The 25,461-nt window shown below is 43.9% G+C and overlaps 1 protein-coding gene across 3 annotated transcripts in view; it reads left to right on the top strand.

The window, feature by feature from the left end:
* The first annotated feature begins 287 nt into the window (after positions 1-287).
* Positions 288-25,461, top strand: part of LOC122154047 (E3 ubiquitin-protein ligase RAD18-like) — a 55,163-nt gene continuing 29,989 nt past the window's right edge. The window contains exons 1-8 of one of the 3 annotated variants that reach the window (XM_042799668.1): positions 288-1,457; positions 1,711-1,792; positions 5,288-5,349; positions 6,766-6,836; positions 15,337-15,692; positions 17,817-17,916; positions 20,634-20,818; positions 24,987-25,063. In XM_042799668.1, coding sequence (XP_042655602.1) covers positions 1,398-1,457; positions 1,711-1,792; positions 5,288-5,349; positions 6,766-6,836; positions 15,337-15,692; positions 17,817-17,916; positions 20,634-20,818; positions 24,987-25,063 — 993 coding nt within the window. In that variant the 5' untranslated portion in view covers positions 288-1,397. The remainder of the gene's footprint in view (positions 1,458-1,710; positions 1,793-5,287; positions 5,350-6,765; positions 6,837-15,336; positions 15,693-17,816; positions 17,917-20,633; positions 20,819-24,986; positions 25,064-25,461) is intronic. The other 2 variants (XM_042799669.1, XM_042799670.1) reach the window with 2 other exon arrangements.

The raw sequence follows: 25,461 nt of genomic DNA, 5'->3' as shown, positions 1-25,461 counted from the left end.
CCAGCACAGCCCTGCGCGCCTGTTCCCATAGCAAATGGCTGACGTACACCCGCATGGAGAGACGTAAACGGGAACCGGGACGCGTGGTGAGGTGGTGGAGCAGGTTAATTGCCAAAGGAAGGAAGGTAGGCAGGGGACAGCTTTTCCAAATCTCGTGCACACAGTGTCTTAGAACATCTCCTGGGGGATACAGGTGAAGACTCTCCCGTCTAGCTTACGGGACCGCTCAGTGACACACCACATTTGTCACCCGAGTAAACCGCTTGTCACGGTGGCCGAGTCATACTGCATCCAGGAGCTGTGCGCGGGAGCGCCGCGGACACGACGAACGCCCAGCCATCGGTGACGTTATTCCAGCAGCTTTGGGGGTGTCTGTGTTAGGAAGTACCTTCCACAGGTGCATTAAAAAAGGGGAGAGGAAGGTACTGAAGTGGAGGATTCAGTCTCAATAGGCGCAATAGCTATTAAGCAGTACTCTTTATTTGATGTGTTGGAGGCATGGGGGATCATTCCTCCCAATACACGTACCACCGGAGTGGAGTTTATGCTATTTATACACAATTCACTTACATATTCACGTGATTTCCAAGAACTAATTACAATATTAATCACTCTTCTAAGAAATCATTATAATACGTTGCCACCTACTTCCGCACGTGCGTTACAGTCCCGGGGTGGTCTTGTAGGACCCCGGGTGGTCGTTTACTTCATCATCCTCACCTTCATCACAGCATCCTTTCTGTGAACTGGGTTCTGTCTTCCCCTTTCCCTTACAGCTGAGACCACAGAACCAGCTCCATCTGGCAGTCGTGCAGGCTTCAGCCTCCTTCTGCCGTTATCTCGTTTCTCCTAGATAGGCCCGCACCTAAACCACGTAAGCAGCCAGGCTCAAGCCTGATAATCATAGATAAGGCGTACCTTATTCCTTCGTTAGGCAGGTTCCTAAGCACAACTACGAACGAGACACTATTACATGAAGCAGTCCTGTCACAGACCTTGCCACTACTGACAATTTGTAATTTCCCATGTGTCTTCCCTCTTCAGTGTTCAGAACGCCTGGCAGGCGATGCATGTGGCGCTGAAAAATGACTTCGGTGAACAGGATTTTAGGATTTCCCAAATCAGCGTTCGGTTAGAGGCCAGCAGAAGCGCGGAGCGGCCGGGAGCCCGGAGGGCCGCGTCGGGGCTGAGGCTGGCTGGGCCCGGCCGCTATCGCGACAGAGCGGGGCGGGCGGCGGTCCCTATCGCGACAGAGCGGGGCGGGCGGCGCGCTGCCCCGGCCCAGCCCCGCACCGACCCTCCCGGCAGCCGCAGCGGCGCCGGAAGCGCGGCCCGGCCGGCGGGCGCGGCGCGGGCGATCGGCGCTGGCTGAGGGGCCCGGCGGGGCCCGGGCGGCCATGGCGCAGCAGCGGCCTGGGCCCGAGCCGCCGTGGCCGGAGAGCCTGGCCCCGCTGAAGGTGCGTGAGGCGCGGCGAGATGGCGGGCGGGACGGCGAAATGGCGGGAGGGATGGCGAGATGGCGGGCGGGGTGCAGGCGGGAGGGCCGGCGGGATGGCGGGCGCGGGGCCGGCGGGCCGGCGGGCGGGATGGCGGGCGCGGGGCCGGCGGGCGGGAGGGCGGGATGGCGGGCGCGGGGCCGCGGTCGGCGCTGCCCGGGGCCGCGGGGGCAGCCGGCCCCGCCGCCCGCCTGAGCTCGGCTCTCTCTCGCAGGCGGTGGACGAGCTGCTGCGGTGCGGGATTTGCTTCGATTACTTCAGCGTTGCCATGATCATCCCCCAGTGCTCGCACAACTGTGAGTAGCGGCGCGGGGAGAGCGGCGGCCCCGCGGGCTGAGCTCACCGGGGGGCCGCGCAAAAAAACAAACAAAATAACCCCCAAAATTTACTTGTTTGGCGTTGTAAATCGCTGCTTCCTGCCCTGTCGCTGACGTATTTTACAGAGGGTCAATGCGTACATCGCTATTGGCTTGCTGGTTGCAGTTTACATTTACTTGGGTTTTAATAAAATGTGCGCCAAAACAGCTGCTTGAATAAAAGCTGCTCGAGTAGGAGCAAAGGTAAATGGGGCATTCAGTGTGGCAAGTCACTGAGGGGGCGGTGAGGTTGTTCTTTCCTGTATTCTGGGACTTTGTGGCATTTAGAATTAACATATTTCGTGTCAGTGCACCTTGCCGTATGTTCCAGGGAGAACCGGGGTGGCTGTGATGGGAGTGTGTCTTGCCCCTGTGACCCTGTTTAAGCCTGACTTGTCATTCAGGTGACAGATTAAGGCAGGCAGGTAGGGCTGAGGAGGGTGGACTGAAAGAAATCTTGAGTGAATGGTTTGGTTTTCATACCTCTTTCCCAGGAAACACAAGACTGGAGAACATCCTTGTCTGGCAAAATCCTCTTGCACCTGAGCCAAGTGACAGAAAACTCTTGATTAATGTCCTCAGAAAAGAGTTTTCTCCTTTAGAGTTTCAGAGACAAGTCATCATTTGACCATTTATTATTTACTGGCACCTAGAGCAGAGGTTAGCAGTCCTTTATCTCCTTTATACAACATGTAGCTCTCCTACTCACAGCTTAGCCAGCAAGGACGTTTGCCTCGGAGGAGCTCTTCTGCATGAAAGCTGTGAAGCAGCCAGCAACCTTTCCTCATCCGGTTACGGTTGCAGCCTTCTGTCAGCACAAATGCGTGTCATCTGGGTTAATACACTTAAACAGCGCCTATTCCTACAGCTCTTCATTTAGTATCTTTCCTAACATCTCGAGGGCGGAACAAAATGCAAAGCTGTATGGCAGAGAGCATTAAGTGTTATGACTTAAAATTTTCCGTGCTGCTCTGTCTGCCTCAGACTGATACCTGCTGGAACGTGGTAGCGAAGCAGTTTACTGAGAGTGTCATTAGGGAGAAGTACATTGCCTTTTCTCACGTTGAAATAAATGCTTATAATTGTTTTGTTCAGAAACTGTAGCACTTCCGCTTCCTTACATGTAGGAGGACATTGTAGTTTGGCAATGAAATTTAGTTTACCTTGGCAAAACTGTCACCATTGAAAACAGCACAGTTATGGTGGGGAGCACTGGAAGTTCTCTGCAGTAGCTGGTGTGACAGCCTGCCTGTGACACAGCTGGGTTCAGAGGCCCTTAACTTTGAAAAGAATCTGTCAGTTTTCCAACAGATTACATGCTTAATTTCCCCTTGCAAATTGCAGAAAGCCTAAGTTTTCTACAATAAATCAAAATTCCTTGAAGTATTTTCCACTCAGTTGTTTCTGTGTCATCTGTGCAGTCCACTGAGATTGTGCAAATTGGAGCAAAAAGCCCTCTGCCATTAATGAGTAATTATTTGTGAATAAATGAAAAATTTGCTTGCAAATTTTTTTTGGCTTCTTTTTTTCTTATTGATCTATTACAGGGATTCTAGACATCTCTCTAATCTGTTTGCACCTGTAGTCACTTAAAATTCCTCCTCTGCTCGTTCTTGGGTGACTGGTAGCTCTCTTGACAGTAGCTGTTTAACTTTCACAGTGCTTTGGGCTGTATCTTTAGTGACAGTAGATGTGCCATTCATATTTCTTTCAGATAATAAAAACAGCTGAAGATGAATGTATTCTTTTAATATGGATGTCTAACCGGGCAAAGTGTGTTGAAATTACTACTATGCTTCTAGCTAAGCAGGTTTCAGAATTGCTTGCTCACTTGAAAAAAAACCTATGGTCTTCGGTATGTGGTGTGTAAATTGTGGCACTACTGAGTTTTCTCGTGTCAGGCTTGTTTTATTCCTCTTTCTTTTCACAACCTTGCTACTTCCAGATTAAAGTCAATAGAGATTGTTATTTGCTGGCAGTGACTTGTACATTTTCATTCTGTCGTTGGCGTTAAATATCCAGTGATGGTTGTCAGCTGAAATTCATACTTCAGGATTCTCTTCTGTATGCTGAAATACAGTGTGGCGACTGAGTCTTATAATTAATTTGGTAGATGTGGTTTTACAGGTGGGTTTGGCCTGTCGGTGCAGATGGAAGTGAACGTTGTGGTACCATTCAGTTCTTGGCGTATGAGCCATCTACAGCAGACAGAGACCTGTTTTGTTGCCCCGGGAATGGCAGGCTGAGACCCGAGCCACGGCGGGGCTGGCTCCCATAGGAAGAGGCAGCGGATGGGAGAGGAGGGACTGGGGACACAGACTTGGAGGCCGTTGTCTTCTCTGCACGGGCCCAGAGCCAGCCCTGGGCACAAACGTTAGTGCTGAGAGCTTGTGTGATTTATTATCCCCAGACTGGCTTCAGCTGCCCTGGCTGTGAGCAGGGATGGCTGCAAACAGGCCGGTCCCATTGCTTACAGAACGTGACGGGGTGTTGGATGTTGGTACAGTTGATTCATATTCATACAGTTAAAGTTTGTTTATTGTTTTAAAGGATTTCTTGCCCCATATCACATCTTACTATATAACGTAATCTTTGAGTATTTAGATGGATTTGCGGTTTTAAGTGTTGAATTAGTGCATTAGTGCTCCTGCTGCTTTTCAGACTCCTTCACGAAGAATCTTTGAAATATACCTGCTTAGGTGTTGAGTGCTGAGACTGACCAATAATGATCTCATAAATGGATGTCTGTTTGGCTGGAGAGCGATGAAACTTTTTGCATCTTGGAAGTGGTTATGAAAGCTCATAGATAAGTAGAGAAAGTAGACTAATTTCAGGAATTTACTGTGACAAAGTGAAGCTTCTGGCATATTTCACCAAAGAGTCTACTGAAGCATCCTGGGATGATAGTATGACTTGCTTTTCCTGGGAAACATTTAAGCGGTCTCTCAGTCAGTGTTCCAGTGCTGTTTCCCATCCGTTCTACCCTTTTCCCTCAACAACAGGTTGGTATTGTTTTGAACCTGGAAAAAAGAGGGGATAGTGAGTTTGAGTGAGGCTATGCAGGAAGATGAAAGTGTTCTAACATCAGTCATGTTAAAAAAAAAAAAAAAGCGGTGGTGTGGGAGTGAGCAGTGCAAACACACTGCTTTGTAGTGGTAGCAGACTGAGGTTCTCTTGTCTTGTGTTAGAGAAACAGAAGTACGCATCTGCTTTTGACAGAGCGACTGAGATTAAATCTTGAAAGATGCTTGTGTAAAATACAGATTTTTTTGCTACAATGGTAATCTTAATTCGCTGGAAAAATTACGTATTTTCAATATTGGGGTGTTGTGGAATAGTTTGCATATATTGTACAACAAGAAAATATACTGGTAAGAATGTTGAACTGCATTTGGAAGAATGCCTGTTTAAAAATTACATATTTCCTTTTTCCAGATTGTTCCCTTTGTATACGCAAGTTTTTGTCCTACAAAACTCAGTGTCCAACATGCTGTGTGGTAAGTGTTTTTCTTTGGTTTATTTTTCAGCAAATCTCAGGAGTTTTCCCTTTGGACTATGCTAAATAATTAACTCTGGTCATATATAACACCCTCCCTTTTGGTGAGCAGCTCTTTGGTGTGGTGCTCTCACAGCTGAAATTCTCTCGTTTCAGAGCCACTCTTCTGTCAGCACAGGCAGAAGTAGGTGAAGCATCAAACCTGGGGTTTGGCTCAGAGCTGTGTGTACAGGCTCTCATGAAACATTTAACATTGCCTCCTAATTTGTTAAAATACACCATCACTTAAAACATGAGTGCTGAAATTTAAGCACTTAAATTTTCCGTGATTGAGTGGCCTCACTTCATCTTTCCAGGAGTCTTTACAAGTGTCCACAGACCACCTAGTCCTAAAAGTGCCTGACTGTACTATGGAGCCGTTTTGGGGATGAGAGGACTGTGTGACACACCGGGGAGAGGAGGCATTTGCCATGAGAAGTAGATTGAATGTCAAAAGCACTAGAGGCAGGTTCAGCCTGCTCTGCAAGTGGGTGATTGTTACAGTCTGACTTCAAGGCCCTTTTTGATTAAAGAACACAGAATGCAGTTTATTCTAGGCTTTAATCTAACTTTTCATTTTAAGCCAATTGGGCTTTATTGAACTCCTAAAAATGGTGAGCTGCCTAAAAACAATGAGAGGCACTTCAGGAATACTGGCAAAATAGAAGTAAGTTTCTTCTGTGTTTTTAAACCATGAACCAAAGACTGGAAAACAGATCTAGGTGTAGCTTGTCTAGTTTTGAAACATTTGAACAAGACCAGACTACTTGGAGTGTGGTTTACTACTGCATTCTGAAAAATCACAGGTATTGATATGGGCAAGACTGATAAAAGCTTTGTAAAAAAGAAGAGCGGAGAGAGACAGCCAGAGAGATAAAAATCAGAAATTGTTTAAGAAGAATTAATCGAATGCACGAAGCCATCTCTAAATTAATATTTTCATTCCACAATCAGAAGATTAACATTTCCCTTCATCAGTTTTCATGCCTTGTTGCTTAAGGTTCTTATCACATTCATGGGATCCTTGGTTTGCTTTTCAAAATAATTCGAACCAGGCTACAATGAAGCATTGTTGGAGACTGGGTACAGTGGATTTTGTTGCTTCATTTTTATCTATTACCTATAATTTTCCAGGCTTACAGTACTCAGGCAGTTATTTTAGTTTGAGATATTTTTCAGGAAAAAATGTTTACACTTTATACATCTTCATTCACATAGCAGTATAGTGGGGGCTTAGCTGAGGCGTTGATCCAAGAAACAGATTATTGATCACTTGAACGTTTTCTGGGTACTTGTTTTCACTGCATTTGAATGTTTGGGGTTTTTTTTTTTTTTTTTTTTTTTTTTTTTTTTCTTTCTTTCTCTCTTTTTTTAATAGGCAGCCTCGGAATCTGACCTGAAAAATAACCGGATGTTGGATGAAGTGGTACAGAGCTTTAATTCTGCAAGGTATACTGTAATTTTATGAACACTCTGGTTTGGCAGCTGGAAAGGCACATGTGATTACTTTGTGTGACCAGGCTAGGAGTCCCTGTAAAGGAGCAGAGCAAGGAGCAGTGTGAGGACTCGGTGAAAAAAGTTGTGGTGTCACAGAAACGTTGTCATCTTTTTGTTGTCATCAAAAGATGAATGTTTATGGCTTTGGAAAAATCCTGTAGTTTTCTGGCTGAAGGTTACTGTGTGCTCAGGTGACGTGTGGAGGTTGTGTAAGCTTATTTTGGCTTTGTTTCTGGTTAGCTGCTGTGTAAGTTACCGTCTCTTCCAACATGTAGGAAGTCAAGCAGACGTGTCAGGATTCTGCAGGGAAAATAATGGTAATAAATACTTTCTTTCAAGATCCTTCCTATGTGTTCAAGGGAAATTCTGAACAGAAAGATATTGTCCAGTGGTAATGTTCAACTTGCAAGAGAATTCTCGTTGTGAAGTAATTGTATGGGAAAAATGTAGGTATTGAGGGACCACAGATGTGAGTTTTCCTGGATAAGAGAAGGAATGGAGTATTGTACTTTCACCTGAATTTCTTAGCCACTTTGATGTTTGCTTTTACTTCATTTTTGATCTGCTTGTCCCTTTGAAAGACAGGAACAACAGAATAAGCATGATTTAGTTAATGCTTATCACAGTAGATATGAGAATTCTTGTATTATCTCTCTGTTTTATTTTGATTAGTAGCAGCTCAGTGATTTGCTAGGTATATTGTAGGTATTCCTGTGTCTATGGGAGACAAATACACTATCATCTTTTTCTCTGAAATGAGCTTGGAACTTGAAGTCAATGAGATTCTTGGCTTCATAAGTGATAGGAATATAGTTCACTTTATGGCTTTGTTTCTTGAGAGCATTTCTCTGTGATGGAGATCTAATATTCTGTATGACCACTATCAGATTGAATTGATTTTATTTGAAGAATTGAAATTCTATAGTTTCATTATTTTATCTCAAACTCTGTCTTTGTTTCCTAGTGATAAATGGATTACTTTTTCTTTTTTTTCTTTTTTTTTTTTTTTTTGTTTTTTGTTCTTAATGTCTAATTTTACAAGGAACAAGTAGTGCTGACTTGGATCCATTATGATATTGAATCTTAAACGTTAATTTGTTTTGACTGCTTTAATGGATTGGTATAAATCTTACCAGTCAGAGTAGTTTAATCTTTCCTTTTGTGACTTGGAGTTCAATCAATTTCTCAACGTAAAGCTAGATCAATAAGACAAAAACGGTCATGTCCTGTTGTGTACCAGGTGAGGGTGAGGTGGGAGAGAGCCAGTGCAGGGTTCTTTCTTGATCTCGGTAAGAAAGGCCCAACAACAAATTGCTTTCTAACTGCTCTAATAAATCAGACTCATAAGAGGAATATAGATAGCGAGTAAATCCCGTGTCTCTTCGGATGCTGGGCACCCCACGCTCGTGCCTCTCTCAGCCTGGGTTTGCATTTACTCTGCAGACGGTCCTGAGTTTGAGGGGAACACTGCTTGGCTGGAGAGTGTTATGTGATGTGAGTACCTTTAAATCAGAAGAGCATCGTTGGTTTCTGCCCTGGTGATGTTGGCTGCCTCCCCCTGTCCTTTCCCATCAGCTTTGTTTCCTTTTGGCCCACCCCAAAACAAATCCAAAGTCATAGGCATTGATTTTTGAAACATGCTCAGCTCTTCGAGTCCATTCTGACTTGACTGTGAGCCGCAGGTAGTTTAGCATTTATGAAAATCAGGCCTTAAATCTTTTCAGTATTTCACAAAATGCAAACACATTTCTTAAGTCAGGCCTGTAGGGAAAGAAAATGTTAATGTTGGTAGTACTTAGCAAAGTGAGAGCTGTGCTCCCAAGGTCAGTGTGTGCGTGGAATGGAAATCATTCTAAACAGACCTGAGTGCTGATCCCATTTATACTCCTGCTCAGCATTTAGCTGAGTGTGCAGAATCAGAGCTTTTGTGATTATTTGTGCTCAGTGAGTGTTGTCTTGGGAGCCCTGCTTCCTCCCTGTAGAAGTGGTGGACTCTGCTGTTGCCCAGTAAAAGTGAAGATGTTGTTTAGTTCGTTATGGCCCATTAGTGTTACGTTCTGTGTGAAAGGGTAGAGGAGCAGTTTTGAATAGGCTTAAATATCTCTGAATTTGCATTGCTTTGTCCTTGTGTTCAGGTGGAGGGAAGGGAGCACTTGGCTCAGGGCTCCATTGCCTTGTACTCTGCTTTTCAGGTAGAATTGGTCGCTGCCTGGGGCAGGTGAGCAAGATGGGCACTGCTACTTGTACCGTTGTTCCTTTAGGAGCAGTATTTTTATCAGTAGCAATGAGGCCAGTGTTTTCAAAAATAAGCGTAAAGTCTGGGGGTTGTTTTGAAATGAATTTCGTCGTCCTGTAATAAAGAGGTGGTTTTGATAAAAATTGCCAGTTTCTGCATCACCTAGTTAGAAAATTTAGCAATAGAAATTATACTTGCATAAGTAGAGAACTACTAGTCCTCGCTGAAAACGATCTGTGCTTTTTCTCGTGCATAGGGAAGAAAAATGTGCTTTTACTTTCAAGTTTATATCTTAGTTTCCTAATCAGGGTTACTTGATAGCTGGTGAGTCAGAGGAATAAACGCATCCACTCTGAGTGCTCAAGAGAGCAGGTACTGTCATTTCTAACACACTGATTAAACTTCCAGGAGGAGTGCAGAAGGAATTTCAAGGAGAGAAACTGTCCTTTAGTACAGTCAGAACTGCCCCGTGTGAGCTGTTCATAGGAAGATTCACAACCCCATCTCTTCCCTGGAATGCTTGTGGAAGCACTACATTCCCACCTACTTGCTCTGCTTTATAGCTGCATCGTCAAGGGAGAAGTAAATGGACCATAAAATGGGAACCAGGATCTTGATGAAGAAGGACATGGAAGGTTTTTTGTGGGTCTTGCAGCTCTGAAGAAAAAAAAAAATGGCAAGATATTTATACTGTTATTAAAGCATGCCTGGCAGAGAGAGTGTGCTGTATACAGCATATTAAGAGGACTGTCCATTTTTAGTTAAACTACAAGAAGCATAACTCCCTGTCCTGACCCAAGCCAGCGATTAAAGAGGATGGGTCTCTTAGGAAGATTTGGGTAGTGGTTTTAACAGTGCATTTTAGGACTCGCTGACATCTTGTTGAGTCATCTTTCAGCCTTTAACGTGTGCTGCTTGTGCTCTTAAACTGAGGTCTGTCAGCTGCGATGCATTTGCTGCTTTTGTGCCAGGAGGGTGAAAGAGTATCTGCTATAAACCTCTCAGAACTGATAGCAGTTTGTGTAAAGTTATTACGAGTATAATAGGTGATGCTGAAAACTGCATGCAAAACACAGAGCTTTTTGAGAAGTGTGTTGTCCTGAGGTTTACCAGCAGAATCAGTGTCTGGGTGAGCTGGACAGGCTGGGGGGGGTGGGTGGACTTCTCCATCAACTGCCTGCTTTCCCTCGACTCTGCCGGCTGTCTCGGGGATGAACCTTCCAGTCTGGTCATGCTTGTCGGAGTCACTCCGACAACTATCAGAATTTCTGTGAATACCGAGGAATTTGAGTAATTTGCTCGGGGCGTTGAGGGAGGGGAGGGCTGGTTGCTAAAGGTCCTGTTGGAGAGCCCAGGGCTGTGTGGGGAGCCGAGCTGGGGGGTGTGGGGGGGTGTCGGTGGGGTGCGGGTCTGGTGGGGTGTCCACTAGATGTCATCACGCAGCCAGTGAAGCTGCTCAGTGGGCCCAAAATACCACATGCTGGGAAAAGCCAGTCTGGGAGTCTTCTCTCCTCTTCTGAGTTTAGTACTAGCATTTTCTGTATTTTCCCACCAAAAAAAAAAAAAAAAAGGACATACCGAGATTTCATGTGTGCTTTGGCAAACAAGTTTTCATATTGTTGTTCTAGTGTTCTTTCCGTTGATTCTGTGCCAAGATCAGATCCCTTCGGAAAGTCTATTCGTAAGTCTTTATCCTTCAGTAAGAGGAAAAACTCCATATGATTATTTGTAGACCAATGATACAATTAAAGCAACTTTTATTATCAAATTATTGTTAGGATAGATTTTGGGGTTTGTATTGTTTTTCCAGTTTTTATCTCTCTTTGTTTTATATCGGATCATATGTTATTGAGACAATTTATTACAGATTCTGAAATTTCTGTTCGGATGATTTCCCTATTCTGGCTGCCTTCATGCAAATGTTATCAACTTGCATTTGAAGTGAGATGGTGTTCTATTTGGGCAGTCCATCCCATCAGCTCCAGAGACACTCTCCCGAGTTCAGAAGTCTATCCTTTCGTACAGGACACGTTGCAAAAATGCTGAGCTTTGTGCTCTGAGCCTTTTGCTGTGTGTCTGCCGCCTGCTTCTGCTGCCCACGGGGCTGTCTTCCTCCCTCCAGCCTTTAAAACCGGAATTGTTCAGCTGCCCCTTGCTTGGCCTTGCAGGCGACTGGGGTCCAGACCCACCCCCAAACCTGTGTTTTGGCCCGGCAGCCTTCCTGAGGGACAGGTCAGACTCTGAAAAGCTCTGCTTCAGAGAATTGGAGGTGTTGCAGGCTGTACTGTTGTGATACATCCTGAGAAAGAAATGTTGAGAAAAAGATACAGGAGGCATTCTTAAGTCTGGTGAAAAGATAAACTGATGTGAAGTTTGAATTTTAGGAGTGTTGTCAGCTAGTATGAACACACTGGGAAATATGTTCTAAGTAGTGAATGCATGTTGTCAAAAAATAAACACATAATTGGGAGCTACAAATAGTCGAATGTGTTACTTTGACAAGTGGAGGAGCTCTCAAAAGCATTAGAAAATACACTGAAAAGATGGGGGAGATCAGTTATGTTCTTTTGATGAAGACAATGAGTATAGGCAACTGGCTAATTGTTCTGATGGTTTTGCCTTCTGAGCTTATATCGTTCTTTATTTTATGGGAGAGCTAAATTGATACGATGCCAAATGATTGCATTTATTGATCTGTTTCATGTTATCTGAGCAGCAAAGAATTTATCTTGCTATAGCATAGGATGCTGGGCTTTTGTGTAAAAATGGTTGCTTAAAAGCCAAAAGAATAATATGATAAGACTATGTGTTGACTTTCATTAGCTGCTTTAATGGTAGGTAGCCTCTATGAAAACCTGGGGGAGTCTGAAGAAATAGATGACTTTTACATAACCAAAAGAGAAATTCCTTGCTCAAAAAAGAAAAAAAAAATTTTTTTTTGAGAGTACATCTTTGTTAGAACACCCAGCAGCATCCTTTTGAGGATTAAACTTTGCCTAAGTGTGTTAGGAATAAAAGGCAGCTCATTTGTTCATTTTTGGACCTGATTCTAGAGTATAACCATCTGTGGTGGGACAAGTCTTCTGAGGCTACAGTTTGTTACCTTTAAGTTGAAGAATACTGTGCATTTATCTGCAGTAAAATGAGATACTTTGCCAACTCTTGCTGCTGGTGGCTGTGTTGGGCAGCGATAGGCTGTCAGACCTTCCCGATATTTCTGGATGAAATCCCCCCCTTGTAAACAGCGGCCGTGGGGCCGGGCTGTGTGAAGGCACGCTGTTCGTGTTGCCATTAACCAGCTCCTGCGTTCCCCGTGAAGCTGATCCTACGCCAACAGTAGCTAGACTACTCTGTGTCTGTGGCAGCCGGGGAATTAACCTCCTGAGAAACTTCCAGTCCATATCTAGGCATGAGCAGACAGGAAAACAGAGTTTTGCTGCCACACTTCATTGCACTTGTTTGCACTGCAGAAGGCCAGAGTCTTGGGACAGATGTGAATTGCCACTGACGGATGTGGTCATTGCATCCAGTAATCCAGGAAATTTAAACCCCAAATCGGGCTTCTGAATCTGGCTTGAGTATAACCACTGCAGAGCTTCTGGTCTGCTGAGCTGGCTGCTGGGGTGGTTCCCCAGGAACTTACCCTGAGCGAGTATAATTGCGGGGTTACCTGGTGACTTATATGAACTAATTTTTAAAAGATATATGTACAGACAATTCTGAATTAGTTGTTCTTAGACATGAAAAATCTTTACCTTAAAAGACTGAAAAGTTTCTAAGGAGTTACCCAATACTGAAGTGTCATCAACTGCAAAATCTGAGAGCATAGCTGCATTTCAGGCTTCTTATGGGCCTTGTCTTCTTGAAAGTGCTGTAAGAAACAATTCTATGGCAGTGTGCATTATGTAGGTACCTCACCTACAGTCCTGTCCCCACCCCCCCTTTTCTTTTTTTTAAACAGAAAAGGAATAGTATTGCGAATTGTTTCAGCTGTTACTTATGCTTTCTGACTTAAAAACTTTGCAAATTGAGGACCCACAGCTGTTCTACTTCCACAGGCTTTGTCTCCTCAGGTGCAGTGAATTGTCACAATCAAAGCTGTACAGCTGTGGCATTTAAATAAAGAGCATGCACTCGCTGAGCAATGGCAGGAGTAAAAATCCTAGTGCTTGGAAAAGTGAATGTGTTCTAGATGGGAAGGAGGAGGACTCTCTGGTGGTGTTTGTGGTCTCTTGGGGCCATGCATTCGTATCCGAGGGATACCCAGCATCTTATGTCATTGTAACTTGTCTCGTGAAGAAGTTACCGTTATCCTTACTGCCCTGGGCCAGCGGCTCCTCAGCACCGGTGAACGCTGCGGCACGGGGCGGAGTGCTGGAGGCGCAGGCACGTGGGGATGCAGTGTGCCTTTTTGGGCAGAGGCTCCTGGACTCCTCAGCATCCTCGGAAGCTATCCCTATTCCTCTCCCTTCCACTTGTGTTCTCCTGCTACAAAGAGAAGGGAAGGTCCCCTCTGCCGCACTTAACAAGTGGGGACAGAGCACCGCTCTGAGGGGAACCGATCTCCTCCATTTATTGTTAGAGACATGCTGCCTTTCCTTTAAAATCTTCCCTTTTATTGTAAGCTGCCCCAGTTTGCCAGAGCTTGTAGATGGTAATTTTTTTCCTGTAGTTGCTTTTTTTTTGTTTGTTTGTGTTTTTTGTGTTTTGTTTGGTTTTGTGCTTTTTTTTTGGTGTGTGTTGTTGGGTGTTTTTTTTGTTTGTTTGTTTTTGTTTTGGTTTTTGTTTTTTGTTTTTTTTTGGGGGTAGAACTTCTGGCGATGCAGCAGGCTGGGGCTTGGCAGGTGATGGTTTTGAGAATGGCAGCAAGTCAGGGAGGAAGCTCAGGAACGCTTGGGCAGCCGTGCAGGCCTGGCACTCTTGGAGAGCTGGACAAGCAAACGGTGCGCAGGTGGCCAAGGGGTGATGCAGCACTGGATTAAAGGCTAATGACTGCATGTGTGCTTCTGCCAGCTGGTTTTGGCTGGATGATAGGAACTTCTTTGTGACCCTCAGGATGTGGAGGACTCTTGTCAAAATAGGAGTGGGACTTGTGGTTTGTCTGTTGCTGGTGTTAGCTGGGAAAGCCTTCCCTCTGCCTCTGGTGGTACAGGAGTGAAAGTGAACCACAAGGTATGTGGGCAGGCTGTGCCATCTCCCTGCCAAGGATGCAGTCACTGGCTTAATTTATCTTAGATTGAGCTGCATAAAATACATGGTAAATAGGATTCTACAAAAGCCCCTGGGGCAGGAGTAGGAATAAGACATGCTTTAAAGATCTTACGCAGTTGCCGAAGTAGGACAACTGTGACTTTGTGATTCTTTGTATTACCTCAAAGCTAAAAGAACTAATGAGACAGACATGAGGATGAGCCTTCCTGCGTTCCTGCTGATAAAACACAAGTTTGTCTATTTGAAAAGAGACTTCTGTTTAAATTGCATCTTGATATTTGCTAGCCCTGAGGAGGGCAGGGAGTATGAGTTGGGGGGATAAAGCATGCATAGACGGGTGGTAAGTATTCTGGTGGAGCCTGAAGTGGGCTGTTCCTGAGGGCAGTTATGTTTCCCTCTTATTTTCACATGAAAAAAGAATGGAGGGTTTGTGCTCTTTGGCTGATCATCATGAAATGTGACTGAAATAGTTTAGATTACTTGGTGCTAAATCTCCAGACCTGACAAGCATGCAGTTATCTCTTGGTGGGGTTCTGCTCAAGTGGGTGGGCAGGGAGCAGCTGTGTTCGGGAGATGCACAGTAAGGAGGGACAGAAGGAATATGGTAACGCTTTCTGCTAAGCTCTTTGGTTTCAGGAGCCTCTGTCACAGCTGTGTGACACAGTGCTTGAAGTACTCTCACTTGAAAATGGCTATTTACCATCTTCAAGTAAGGGGGAAACCTTTCTGTTCTTTACTGTGTCCTGTGTGATGTTTTGAGAGGCATTTTATTCCATTTGCAAAGTAATTCTCAGATTCAGTAGAGCATAGTGAGGCTCAGCTGGTGTGCTCCTGCTCCTGGTTTGTGTGGGCTAGCCAGTTCCCGAGTGCTGCGTGTGAGCAGGGGGGAGAGGGAGGAAGGAATGGAGGGAAAGCTCCATCTGTTTTCGTTCTGGTCTCTTTGCAAAGAAAAAGCTAATGCTGTCCAACATAGCTAACTGCATGTTGTCTCCTGGGTGCTTCTAGACAACAGCTGTTCCAGTTGGTCCTGGATGCTCCGCTGATGTCATCTCCATTGGCTGGTAGCAGGCGTTCGGCTGGCAAAAGCTGTGTTAGCAGTCCTTTTTCTGGGCCGGCTTTAAAAAAAGAGATGTCAGTGATTGACAGTTTCTTGGGAAAGGGAAAAGTTTGCACTTCAACAAAGTCAGAGGGCCTGGCAGGAACGGATGAGAAGATTTTCAGAACTGGGGAACATCAGAACCTTTACAGCAGTTCTGCAGAGGTTGATGGTAAAGACAATGAGGTGGGATCACAGGAGAGGCCTGAGTGCACCAAAAGTCCTGAAAAGCCTTCTACATCTGTGGTGAAAGTAGTCAATAAAGGTGAGACGCTTAATTTTTGGTTTTGTCCTATTCTCTTCCCCAAGTCCATGGTTGTGGTTGGCTGTATTCATCAGAGTACCTTCGGTAAGTGGCATTTGTCTCATTTCTCTGCATGGCTCTGATCTGTGCTGGCGTGTTCAGGTGCTTCCCGTTTCACTGACTGCTGCACTCACATTACTGCTCATGGGGGATAGCTCTGCTATGAGCATATTCTTGATGAGGAAGCTTGGGCTGATGCCAAGTAATTACATGAAATTCAATGCCTACAGATTCCAGTTGCTTTGAGTAACGACTCTAAAAAACAATAGTTGCACAAGACTTGCTCAGTAAAAAAATGAAGTCATTTTCTCTTCTCCTTCCCCTTAATGAGGAGACGTACAACGTTGACATTCATTCTGCTCTTGTATCCTTAAGTGACCAAAAGCAAGGTATTTTATAATATGGTTGTTGAGGGGTTGCACCCACATTCAAAAAGATCATGGCTTCAGTTTTGTTAATATTCCTGTTCGTATGCCTTCCAGAAGAAAGTAATCTGCTTTATTCTTTTGTAATTCTACAGTGTTAAGATTAATTTATTTTGAAAGCATGGAAATGCCCATTTATACTAATCAACTACAATAAAATGACAGAATCCTCTTAGTTTTGACATGATGCAGCCGTCCTATTGACCCAATTAAAAGCCTAAATTAAAATAAAAGACCATGTAGGAGTACAACACTGATTCTTATTAGTTTGCATTTATCCGTTCTTTTGTTTAATGGTTTATTCAACTGGAACCCTGAGGTTTATATTTGTTCATTAGCTAGGTAAAAGCTCCTTAAAGATGTAATACAGCCAGAAAAGTAGCCATATGAGAATGGCATCAACTTAGTTGTCGTTTCCTATTTTTACGCATCAGACTTGCTAGCGTTAGTAATTTGAAACTCCTATGAAATTTTACTGCTCATTTATTCTTGAGCAATTGAAATCTTCACTTGCTTACCATTTTATGACCTTATTAAATCTTCAAGCATGTACTACATTGAAATTATTTCCACAACTGCAAAATAGTTGGTCAGACAATATAAATGAAAGACTTGAAATGAGGCAATGCTGAAGTGGTTTTAGTAAGTGTTATTTGTTCCTGTGCTAAGAATTGAAATGTTAACTACAAACACAATAATAGTCTGCACAGGACTATTGTGTTATGTTACTGTCCCAGCTTTTTTTTAAACCTTTGACTAGAATATGATGTCATGGGAGCCAGGAATTGCAAAGCAGTGTAACCAGATAACTCTCACAATTCCCACAACATTTTACTGTGTTTGTCATAGGTTGTTTTTTGTTTTGTCTTTTAAATCAAAACTGACTTCCTTCATACTAATACAGAGGATGCCGGTTAAAGAATCTCTCATATTGTTCATTTAAAGGTAGCCTTTTGTTTTGGACATAATGTGATTGCTAAAGATGAATATTTTAAGTCTGTGGTTTTTGACTGTCTTTACAGGTAATGTTTATAGGTGCTCCTTGAAAATGTGATGCAAGAAGAATTCTGAGTTGGGTGGGACCATGCTGTAGGGCATTTGTGAGCCCAAGTCCCAGAATCTACTAATCTGCACTAAGGAATGAGTGTGAGGCATGGTTGGATCGTAGGATTCCCCTGAACCTGAGTTAACTCATGTATTGACAGTCCTGATGAGAGCTGTAGATTGGGAAGATCATGTTAAATATGAATAAAGTTTGTGCTATACTGTTTTATTAAAATGAAGCAGCTTCCTTTATTTAGAACTGAAATACTGCAAAAGTGAAACACATTAGCATGGAAATATGCCTATGTTTATATTAGCCCCTAGGTTTCTGTGTAGTATGTACATTTTTCCAGATTTTTGTTAGAGATTCCATTCTATCTGACTGCAAGGAAGATGTAAACCATTCTGATATTATATAGTGACGAAAATAAGTGTTCTGAAATGAAGATGAGAGCTAAAAATTAAAATTCTGGATAGACATGCCAGGTCTTTTAAAAAAGTAACGTTGGAATTCTGGATTTTCATTTTCTTCAATCAGCAGTTTGGTTTTCAGATGCAAACTTTTGCTCTGTGTTGTAATATTCATGCTAGTAAATGCCTTCTCCCTTGCTTTTAGTGGAGTGCCCTGTTTGTGAGGTTGCTATTCCAGAACAATACATAAACAAACATCTGGATGGCTGCTTGACAAGAGGAGAGAAGAAGGACAGCCTCAGAAGGTAAGAAGCAACTTTAAGAACTTTTACATGCATGTAGCCATTTGTCTGCACTGCTGAAATAAGAAATATTATTTGATGGGTTATTATACAGTAGATTGTGTTTGTTTCTTGGTTACCTGCTGTATAGATCGCTCTAAAATCCCTGTATGAATATGATAGTGGTGATTTTCTCCTCAAGAAAGTATGTGGATTGCCAGCAAAATTACTTTTTGGCTTTTAGTGGCGAGAAAACACTCGACAGTGTTTTGAAGAATTCAACACAGGGACTAAAACTTAGTCTGTCCATTATTCTCACCATGTTCCTGCTCACTAGCGTTAAAATTCTACTTAGATAACACTTATTCCTATTTTTTACTTGATGAATTAATCACTTCCATCAATTCAGATGGGTCAAAATAGAATTCCTTCACTAGATGTCAAGTTAAAAAATAAAAACTGCACCTTACTCTGCTCAGTGTGGTTCTTTTCAAGTTGCCACAGTCAAGGTTGTTTCTTTAAGATCTCAATTCCCACAGATTATTGCGTGCCTTTGACTTTATGCTTCCGCCCTAGAATTTGTCACGGTCGCCACATTCACATCAGAAGTATAGATTTCAGTTTGTTTTACTTGCTAGCATAAATTTAGGCCATTACTATTTCTAACTGATCAGACAAGAACTGTGAGGGTTTTACTGCATGCTTGTATTTCCAATTCCTCCAAACCTTGAATTAGAAAGTAATTTTATGCTAAAGCTCTTATTTTGCCCAGTCGTGCTTCGAATGCAATCTATAAGCTAGAGGACTTTGAAGTTAAATACGTGGTAAATTAATACTATAATCTGATGTTACATTTTAATTTTAATTTGGGATGCTTTTAGTGTCTTCTCTGTTCTTCATGGATGGAAATAAAAGCCAAATCTTTATTTGGTGTTAAGTCCATGTCCCTAACAGAATTTGAAATTTTGCTTATTTTACTTAGACTGCTTGAATCTTAAGAAAGTATCGTGCAAGATACTTCTCCTTCAGGACTGGCTACTGTGTGTTAAATGCTGGCTTTTTGGCAATGTACTTGTTTTATGGCAGTGTTGTTTGGGTTTCAGGAACAGCACGCTTCTAGTTCTCCTCTGAGGAATTCTAGCTCTGTTTGTTCGCAACATAGCAGGCCATGTGCTCCTGCTTTAACAGTTGAGCAGTATTTCAGTGGTGCTGATATTTTAATCCCCCAAACCTGCACAGGAGTAATTACAACAGGTAAGCATGTGTTCACAAAGAACACTGCATTTCTCAAAGATGGGAAAAAATGCCACCTGCAAACGTTTAAGATTCAAAACTAGTGAATTGTTTTCATGTATCTGTCTGCTCACACAGCTGTCATCGCTCTTCTAGGTCATGCTGCTGGTGAATTACAGTACATACAAAGCTTTTTCAGGACTTAGAGTTTTAATTATTCAATGATTTTTTTTATATTTCCCCAAAGAATCTGAAAAAAGTCTTCTCCTGAAGAGTGTATTGTGGTAATGAGTCTTTTTTTTTTTTTTTTTTTTTTGCCAGCTATGCTACAAGGGCTATGTGAGAGTACATTAATGACAATTTTTGTGTAAGCCTTATTAAAAAAAAAAAACTTTTATATTTATTTTCAGTGTGATAAATTGAAGGTGCTGAATAAAGTTTTAAAATGTCTCTTGCTTTCACAATGGAAAGCTGTTAACTTCTCTGTAATTCAGAGCAGTGTAGCTGAACTTCATTTTGCTGCAGGAAGACAAGTGTCTAACTGAATGCTGTTCTTCTGTAACTGGTGGATTTTGTAAGTCGAAGCAGACGAGCGAGGCAGTAGATGGATTTTGGTACCTTTGTTGGCTAGTTGGAGTGTTATTTCACCAGGAGGTGTAGGGCTGACTGAGCTCATTTGTGCAGAAGGAAGCTGTTCTGTGAATGTTAGATGACAAAAGTTGTGGTAGGACTTGAATTGTCTATGGCAGTTTTCTGTGATTAAGGTGCTTTCCCTAGCTATGCCAGGAATGTTGAGTTCTGACATAAGGCAGTGTGAAGGAGTAAGTTTTGAGTTTAGATGCTATTTATCCGAGAGCACTATTATTTCTGTTTAATGCCACTTTCTGTATTACCAAACTACCCTTCTGTTAGATGGGAACTACAGATTTGCTTTCAGGTTCATGACTATCTCGCTCAAAGTCATTTTTTCCAGAAAGCTGAGAAATCTAATTCAAGTTTTGGCTTGCAGTTTTAATGCTTTTAAAACTTCACGAACTCATTCAGGTAAGACATGGCCAGTACTTGGGTAGAAACCGTGTGTTTCAGCAATCTGAATTTGGTACATTTCCCTTTGAATTCAGGGCAAATGTGGGGCTTGAGCCTAATGAAGATGAACAATACTGTGTTTGCTGCTGTGATTCTGAAGCCTTTGCTGTAGATATTAAAAACTGAGCTGCAGTGCTTGTTACATGAGGAGTGTGTGCGTCATCTCTTAAAGAAAATCAGACTAGACCTATTGCTTTCTGCACGTTTGAAATTTTCTTTCTGGTAGATGGAAAAAGTCTTCTGGCTTCCTGGAGCTGTTGCATCGGTGATACCCTGTGTAATTGATTGTGTGTTTGTCATGGCTGAAATGATTCTTTCGGGTATTTCTCACCCAGAGTGGGTAAAATACCTTTTAAAAATGCAAGTCGGTATTTTGATTTTCATAGGAGTATTAATTAAAAAAAGTTTGTTTCCTTTTGCAGTTCAGCTCTCAAAAGGAAGCCTATGTCTAAAGTTGTTTACAACTTGCTCTCTGATCGTGATTTGAAGAAGAAACTAAAGGAACATGGACTGTCTACCCGTGGGACCCGACAGCAGCTTATTAAAAAACACCAAGAATTTGTGCACATGTATAATGCTCAGTGTGATTCTCTAAATCCCAAATCAGGTAGGTTAGAAATTCTAAGAGAGTTGTTACCATTGCAGACCATTTGTATGCATTTTTCCTTCTCGTAGTTCTCAGGGGAGGAATAAGACTGGTTTGAATATTTGGGAAAACTGGAGCTGGAAGAATTTATCTTACAGAAATCAAGATTCATGCAAAAAAAGGAAATTTAATGAAAACCAGAAATGTGTTGCTATACTCTGGAAGTATCCAGCAAGGATATATGTTTGTGTTGAATTTCTTTGATACTGCCTGGTTTACTAACCCTGTTCTGAAAAATGTTTTGTGTTTTTATTGACTTTGCATTTTAATGAGTGCTTCCAAATTAGACTGAGGCTTTAGTCAAAAAATTGGAAATACCTGAGGTTCTTAGTAAGTGAATGGATTATTAATTTATCTTCTGTTCTGAATTTGTTCTCTTCCTCCTATACACTGAGACTTTTATGTTTTTATTGGATTTAATTTCAAAATCAGATTTCTTTTTGGAGATGATAGATAAGGGTAGAATGGATTAAGAAGAAAGAGTTAATGTTTTGCTGGAGTTTATATCAATTTAGGTGTTTGGCAGCAATTTTATACAATTGAACTCAGACTATATGTAGCATGAAATGGCTCTGTGGGATAAGGAGAGTATGTTTTTGTCTCTAATGCGAGTGCAATATAAACTTCCTTTAAACAGTGGTCTGTTGTTTGCATGTGCTTAGGCTTAATGCTTGGAAAACGCCGGGGCAGGAACAGGGAGGATGAGATCCGAGTAGGGAATTTGTGCTGCTTGGTTCTGTAGGCAGTGTGGCCATTTTAAAAATTTTGAATAGCATGTATGAGCTAGAGGGACAACTGTCCCAGCTCATCTTGTATTTTATTTTATGCAAGATGAAAATATACATCTCTAAAACGATGTGCCGTTCGTCATCTCTCAGTTCAGTTCTGCAAGTGACACAAGCAACAGCACAAATATACTGCTGGGAGTGGGCGAGAGATGGGTTTATAGTTATTTTTTTAATTATTTGATTAGAAGCTTATGGCAAACAGTCCTTCTAAAGAGCTTTCTAACAGGCTCACGTTCTGATACTGCTCTCCTGGGAGCTCTCCTCTGGCTGGGTTGCATGCTCTGCGCTGGGTGCAGGACGTAGGCTGTGCTCTGCCAGGGCAGTCCTGCTGCGCGCAGCGAGATGAGGAGTGCCGTCCCCACCCTGGGTTTCATCTCTCATTTCTGTGGGCGCAGGGAGACCGAAGCCCTGAAGCACCGGTTCACCATTTCTTCCAGAAGTTGTAAAGAATTCTGAATGTTTTTGCATGTATTGAAGGGCTCAGAAACTATTTGGACCAGACACCATTTTGGTCTCAGTGGCAGCAGCGGGACTGTGAGGTGTTTATTTCAAATGAATATTAAAAGCTCATACATTAACTCCGTGCACATGTGGGTTTACGTGTGATCGGACTGTTGGAAATGCTGAATATCCACAACTTCTCCTGTGGCATTTCAAAAATAAAAGTATGTTCTTTTATTGAACAGGCAAAGCCACCAGATGTGGGGCTTTTTGAAAAATGAAGTCAGTCACTGAGGACTATAAATACAAATTTAGCACCTAAACTTTAGGCTCCTGCTTTCTGAAATCTTGATTTCACTTGCCAGCTCTTGGCTTCGATTGTGGGAGCAGGTCTATGAGAAAAGTGTTTGCAGTCAGCGCTGTTTGCCTTTTCATTTTGCTCCTTTAAGCATTTTAAGAACTTGACTGAGAAGGCTAAGTGCCTAAGTGGTTTAGGTGCCAAGTGTTACTGCTTAGTTTGTGCCTAAGCACTTATGAAAATAAACATAAATGTTTCCAGAAATTGTTTTTTAGGACTTCAGAAAGTCTCTGGGACGAGAACCAGCACACAGTTAAGATTGTGTTTGACTTCAGCAACGATAGAAGTTTAGGAAGCTCGTTGTTTAAGTCTGTGAGAACAGCACTTCTGTCAGAATTTCAATCCTGCACGATTTATGTTAATTTGGGAAGTTTAATTAATCACTGTGAGCCCCTCCCTGGGTTCCCCCAGCAGCAGGAATAGTTGTAAAGCCGCTGTGGGCCGTGGAGGTACGCTCTTGTCCGGCGGCTCAACAGGAACGGGGGCAGGTCTGAAGCAAAGCGGGGAGTGGGCTGGTGCGGAGCGAGGGGCGGTGGGTGCTGGTTCTGCAGGGGCCCTGTGTCTGCTCTGGGCGAGCTGGAGCTGGTGCTGGTGCTGTGCAGGATGGGTGCTGGTTCTGCAGGGGCCCTGTGTCTGCTCTGGGCGAGCTGGAGCTGGAGCTGGTGCTGTGCAGGATGGGTGCTGGTTCTGCCGGGGCCCCATGTCTGCTCTGGGCGTGCTGGAGCTGGTGCTGGTGCTGTGCAGGATGGGTGCTGGTTCTGCCAGGGCCCCGTGTCTGCTCTGGGCATGCTGGAGCTGGTGCTGTGCAGGATGGGTGCTGGTTCTGCCGGGGCCCCGTGTCTGCTCTGGGCATGCTGGAGCTGGAGCTGGTGCTGGTGCTGTGCAGGATGGGTGCTGGTTCTGCCAGGGCCCCGTGTCTGCTCTGGGCATGCTGGAGCTGGAGCTGGAGCTGGTGCTGGTTCTGCAGGGGCCCTGTGTCTGCTCTGGGCGAGCTGGAGCTGGTGCTGGTGCTGTGCAGGATGGGTGCTGGTTCTGCAGGGGCCCCCTGTCTGCTCTGGGCAAGCTGGTGCTGGAGCTGGTGCTGGAGCTGGAGCTGGTGCTGTGCAGGATGGGTGCTGGTTCTGCAGGGGCCCCGTGCTGGTTCTGCAGGGGCCCCGTGTCTGCTCTGGGCGTGCTGGATCTGGAGCTGGTGCTGGATCTGGAGCTGGTGCTGGAGCTGGATCTGGTGCTGGAGCTGGATCTGGAGCTGGTGCTGGAGCTGGATCTGGAGCTGGTGCTGGATCTGGAGCTGGTGCTGGATCTGGAGCTGGTGCTGGTGCTGGAGCTGGATCTGGAGCTGGTGCTGGAGCTGGTGCTGGAGCTGGTGCTGGTGGTGGTGCTGTGCAGGACGGGCGGTTCCGTGGGCTGTGCGGGGGGCACTGGGCTCCCCGGGCCGTGCTTTGGCTCAGGCTGCTGAGTAGCAGCACCGCGTCCCTGCCTCGCTCGCCCCAGCTAGCTACCTGAAGAGCTTCCCGGAGTGTTGGTGCGCCTTAGCCCGCCCGCCCTAATCGCTGCAGAGCTGGGGCTCGGTGCTGGCTCAATACCCATTTATAAAGGGCGAGTTATTAAACTCGCACTTGAGGTGCAGCCATGCGTTTTCAGTGGTAGCAGTGAACCGGAGGGCACTCTATAATACGGATAGCTGAGCGTCTGAGGAAACACGGGTGCCAAGTTGCTGGATTTTGCTTAAACTGGTTTTGAACAGGTCTCATTCCTTCACAGTTTAGTAAGCTTTTGTTCTCTGGCTGCTTTACTGTGGCTACTTTACTGTCTAGTGAAAGTGTGTGTCTTAATAAATACCCGTAGCTACTTAGTAGCTCTGCGAAAGCTGTTAAGTGTAGAAACAGATTTGTAAATGTCAAAATAGCAGTAGTTTTAGTTACAATGTTAACACACAGTTTTGTCTGTTTATATATTTGTGAGCTGTCTAACCCGATTGTTAGAGTAGGTTGTGGTTCCTCTTTGGACTATGGGTTTTGGACATAAGCCTGCAGAGAGGTTTGTGTTGCCTTGGGAGGTCGTCCTTGGAGGTGAAAGCAAGCTAAAGAGTAGATGTCATTATTTTATCTTCCATTGAAAGACACATTAGAAAATGGAAACACTTTTATAAAAAAGACATGCCCACACACCACAGAAACACTACAGTGTGCTAGAGTAAGAGTCGGATATGATTTGAAAAGACTCCTTTTTGCCATGAATTTGATACAGAGGAGATGAGAGCAATGGCCCAGGAGGTGGCTGAGAGCCTGCGGGCTCGGGGCTTGCTGGGTCTGGGGGCTTGCTGCGGGACTCCTCGGCTGAGGCCCACGGCTCTGCTGGGCACGGGTGTAAAACCATCCCCTCGGGAATCGCCCCTGCGTGGGGGACAGGTTTGCGCTGCTGGAGAGCTAATGCTGGTTTGTCTCTGCATGATTTAAATTCATGGCGGTTTCATTCAGCGCTATTAGCTCTTTTTATTTAAGAGCTCCTGTTTTAGTGAGCCCCTTCTTGTATTTTCAAACAGTTGCAGAGGTCGTTCAAGAGCTGGAAAAGAATGAGAAGATTCGGATTGAGCTTGAATTTAATAAACCCAGTGAAAATGTGAGTTAATTATCTTTGTTCTCAAAGAAGGGGGGTGGCTAGGGGAAATCGCTGCGTGGGCACTGAGCATGTTTGCCTGTCACTTTACTATGGGAACTCCCAGGTTGCATGTTGGAATTTGCATACACCATCTTACAGTCAACATGATTTTCTCATACCAGTCATTTGTCATGGGCAGTTCTTTGTGTTCTATGCCTGAGCCATCTGAGTAGGGGCATTTTTTTGATTGCAGTAAAAACTCTTCAGAAATGTTCCTCTTGGTCACATTGGAGGATTCTGACCCTCCATGGCAGCGTGGGGAATATTTTGCTTCCTAGAATCCTCTAGGATTTAGCAAGTAAATTCCTTGCTTCTGTATCAGCAATAGTGCCTGTTCTTTTCCCATAACATATGATACT

This window comes from Tyto alba, unplaced genomic scaffold, assembly GCF_018691265.1.
Source record: "Tyto alba isolate M040663 unplaced genomic scaffold, T.alba_DEE_v4.0 Super-Scaffold_3, whole genome shotgun sequence".
NCBI classification, from domain to species: Eukaryota; Metazoa; Chordata; class Aves; order Strigiformes; family Tytonidae; genus Tyto; species Tyto alba.
Note: the sequence above shows the minus strand (reverse complement) of the source record. Positions and strands in the feature narration are given on the sequence as shown.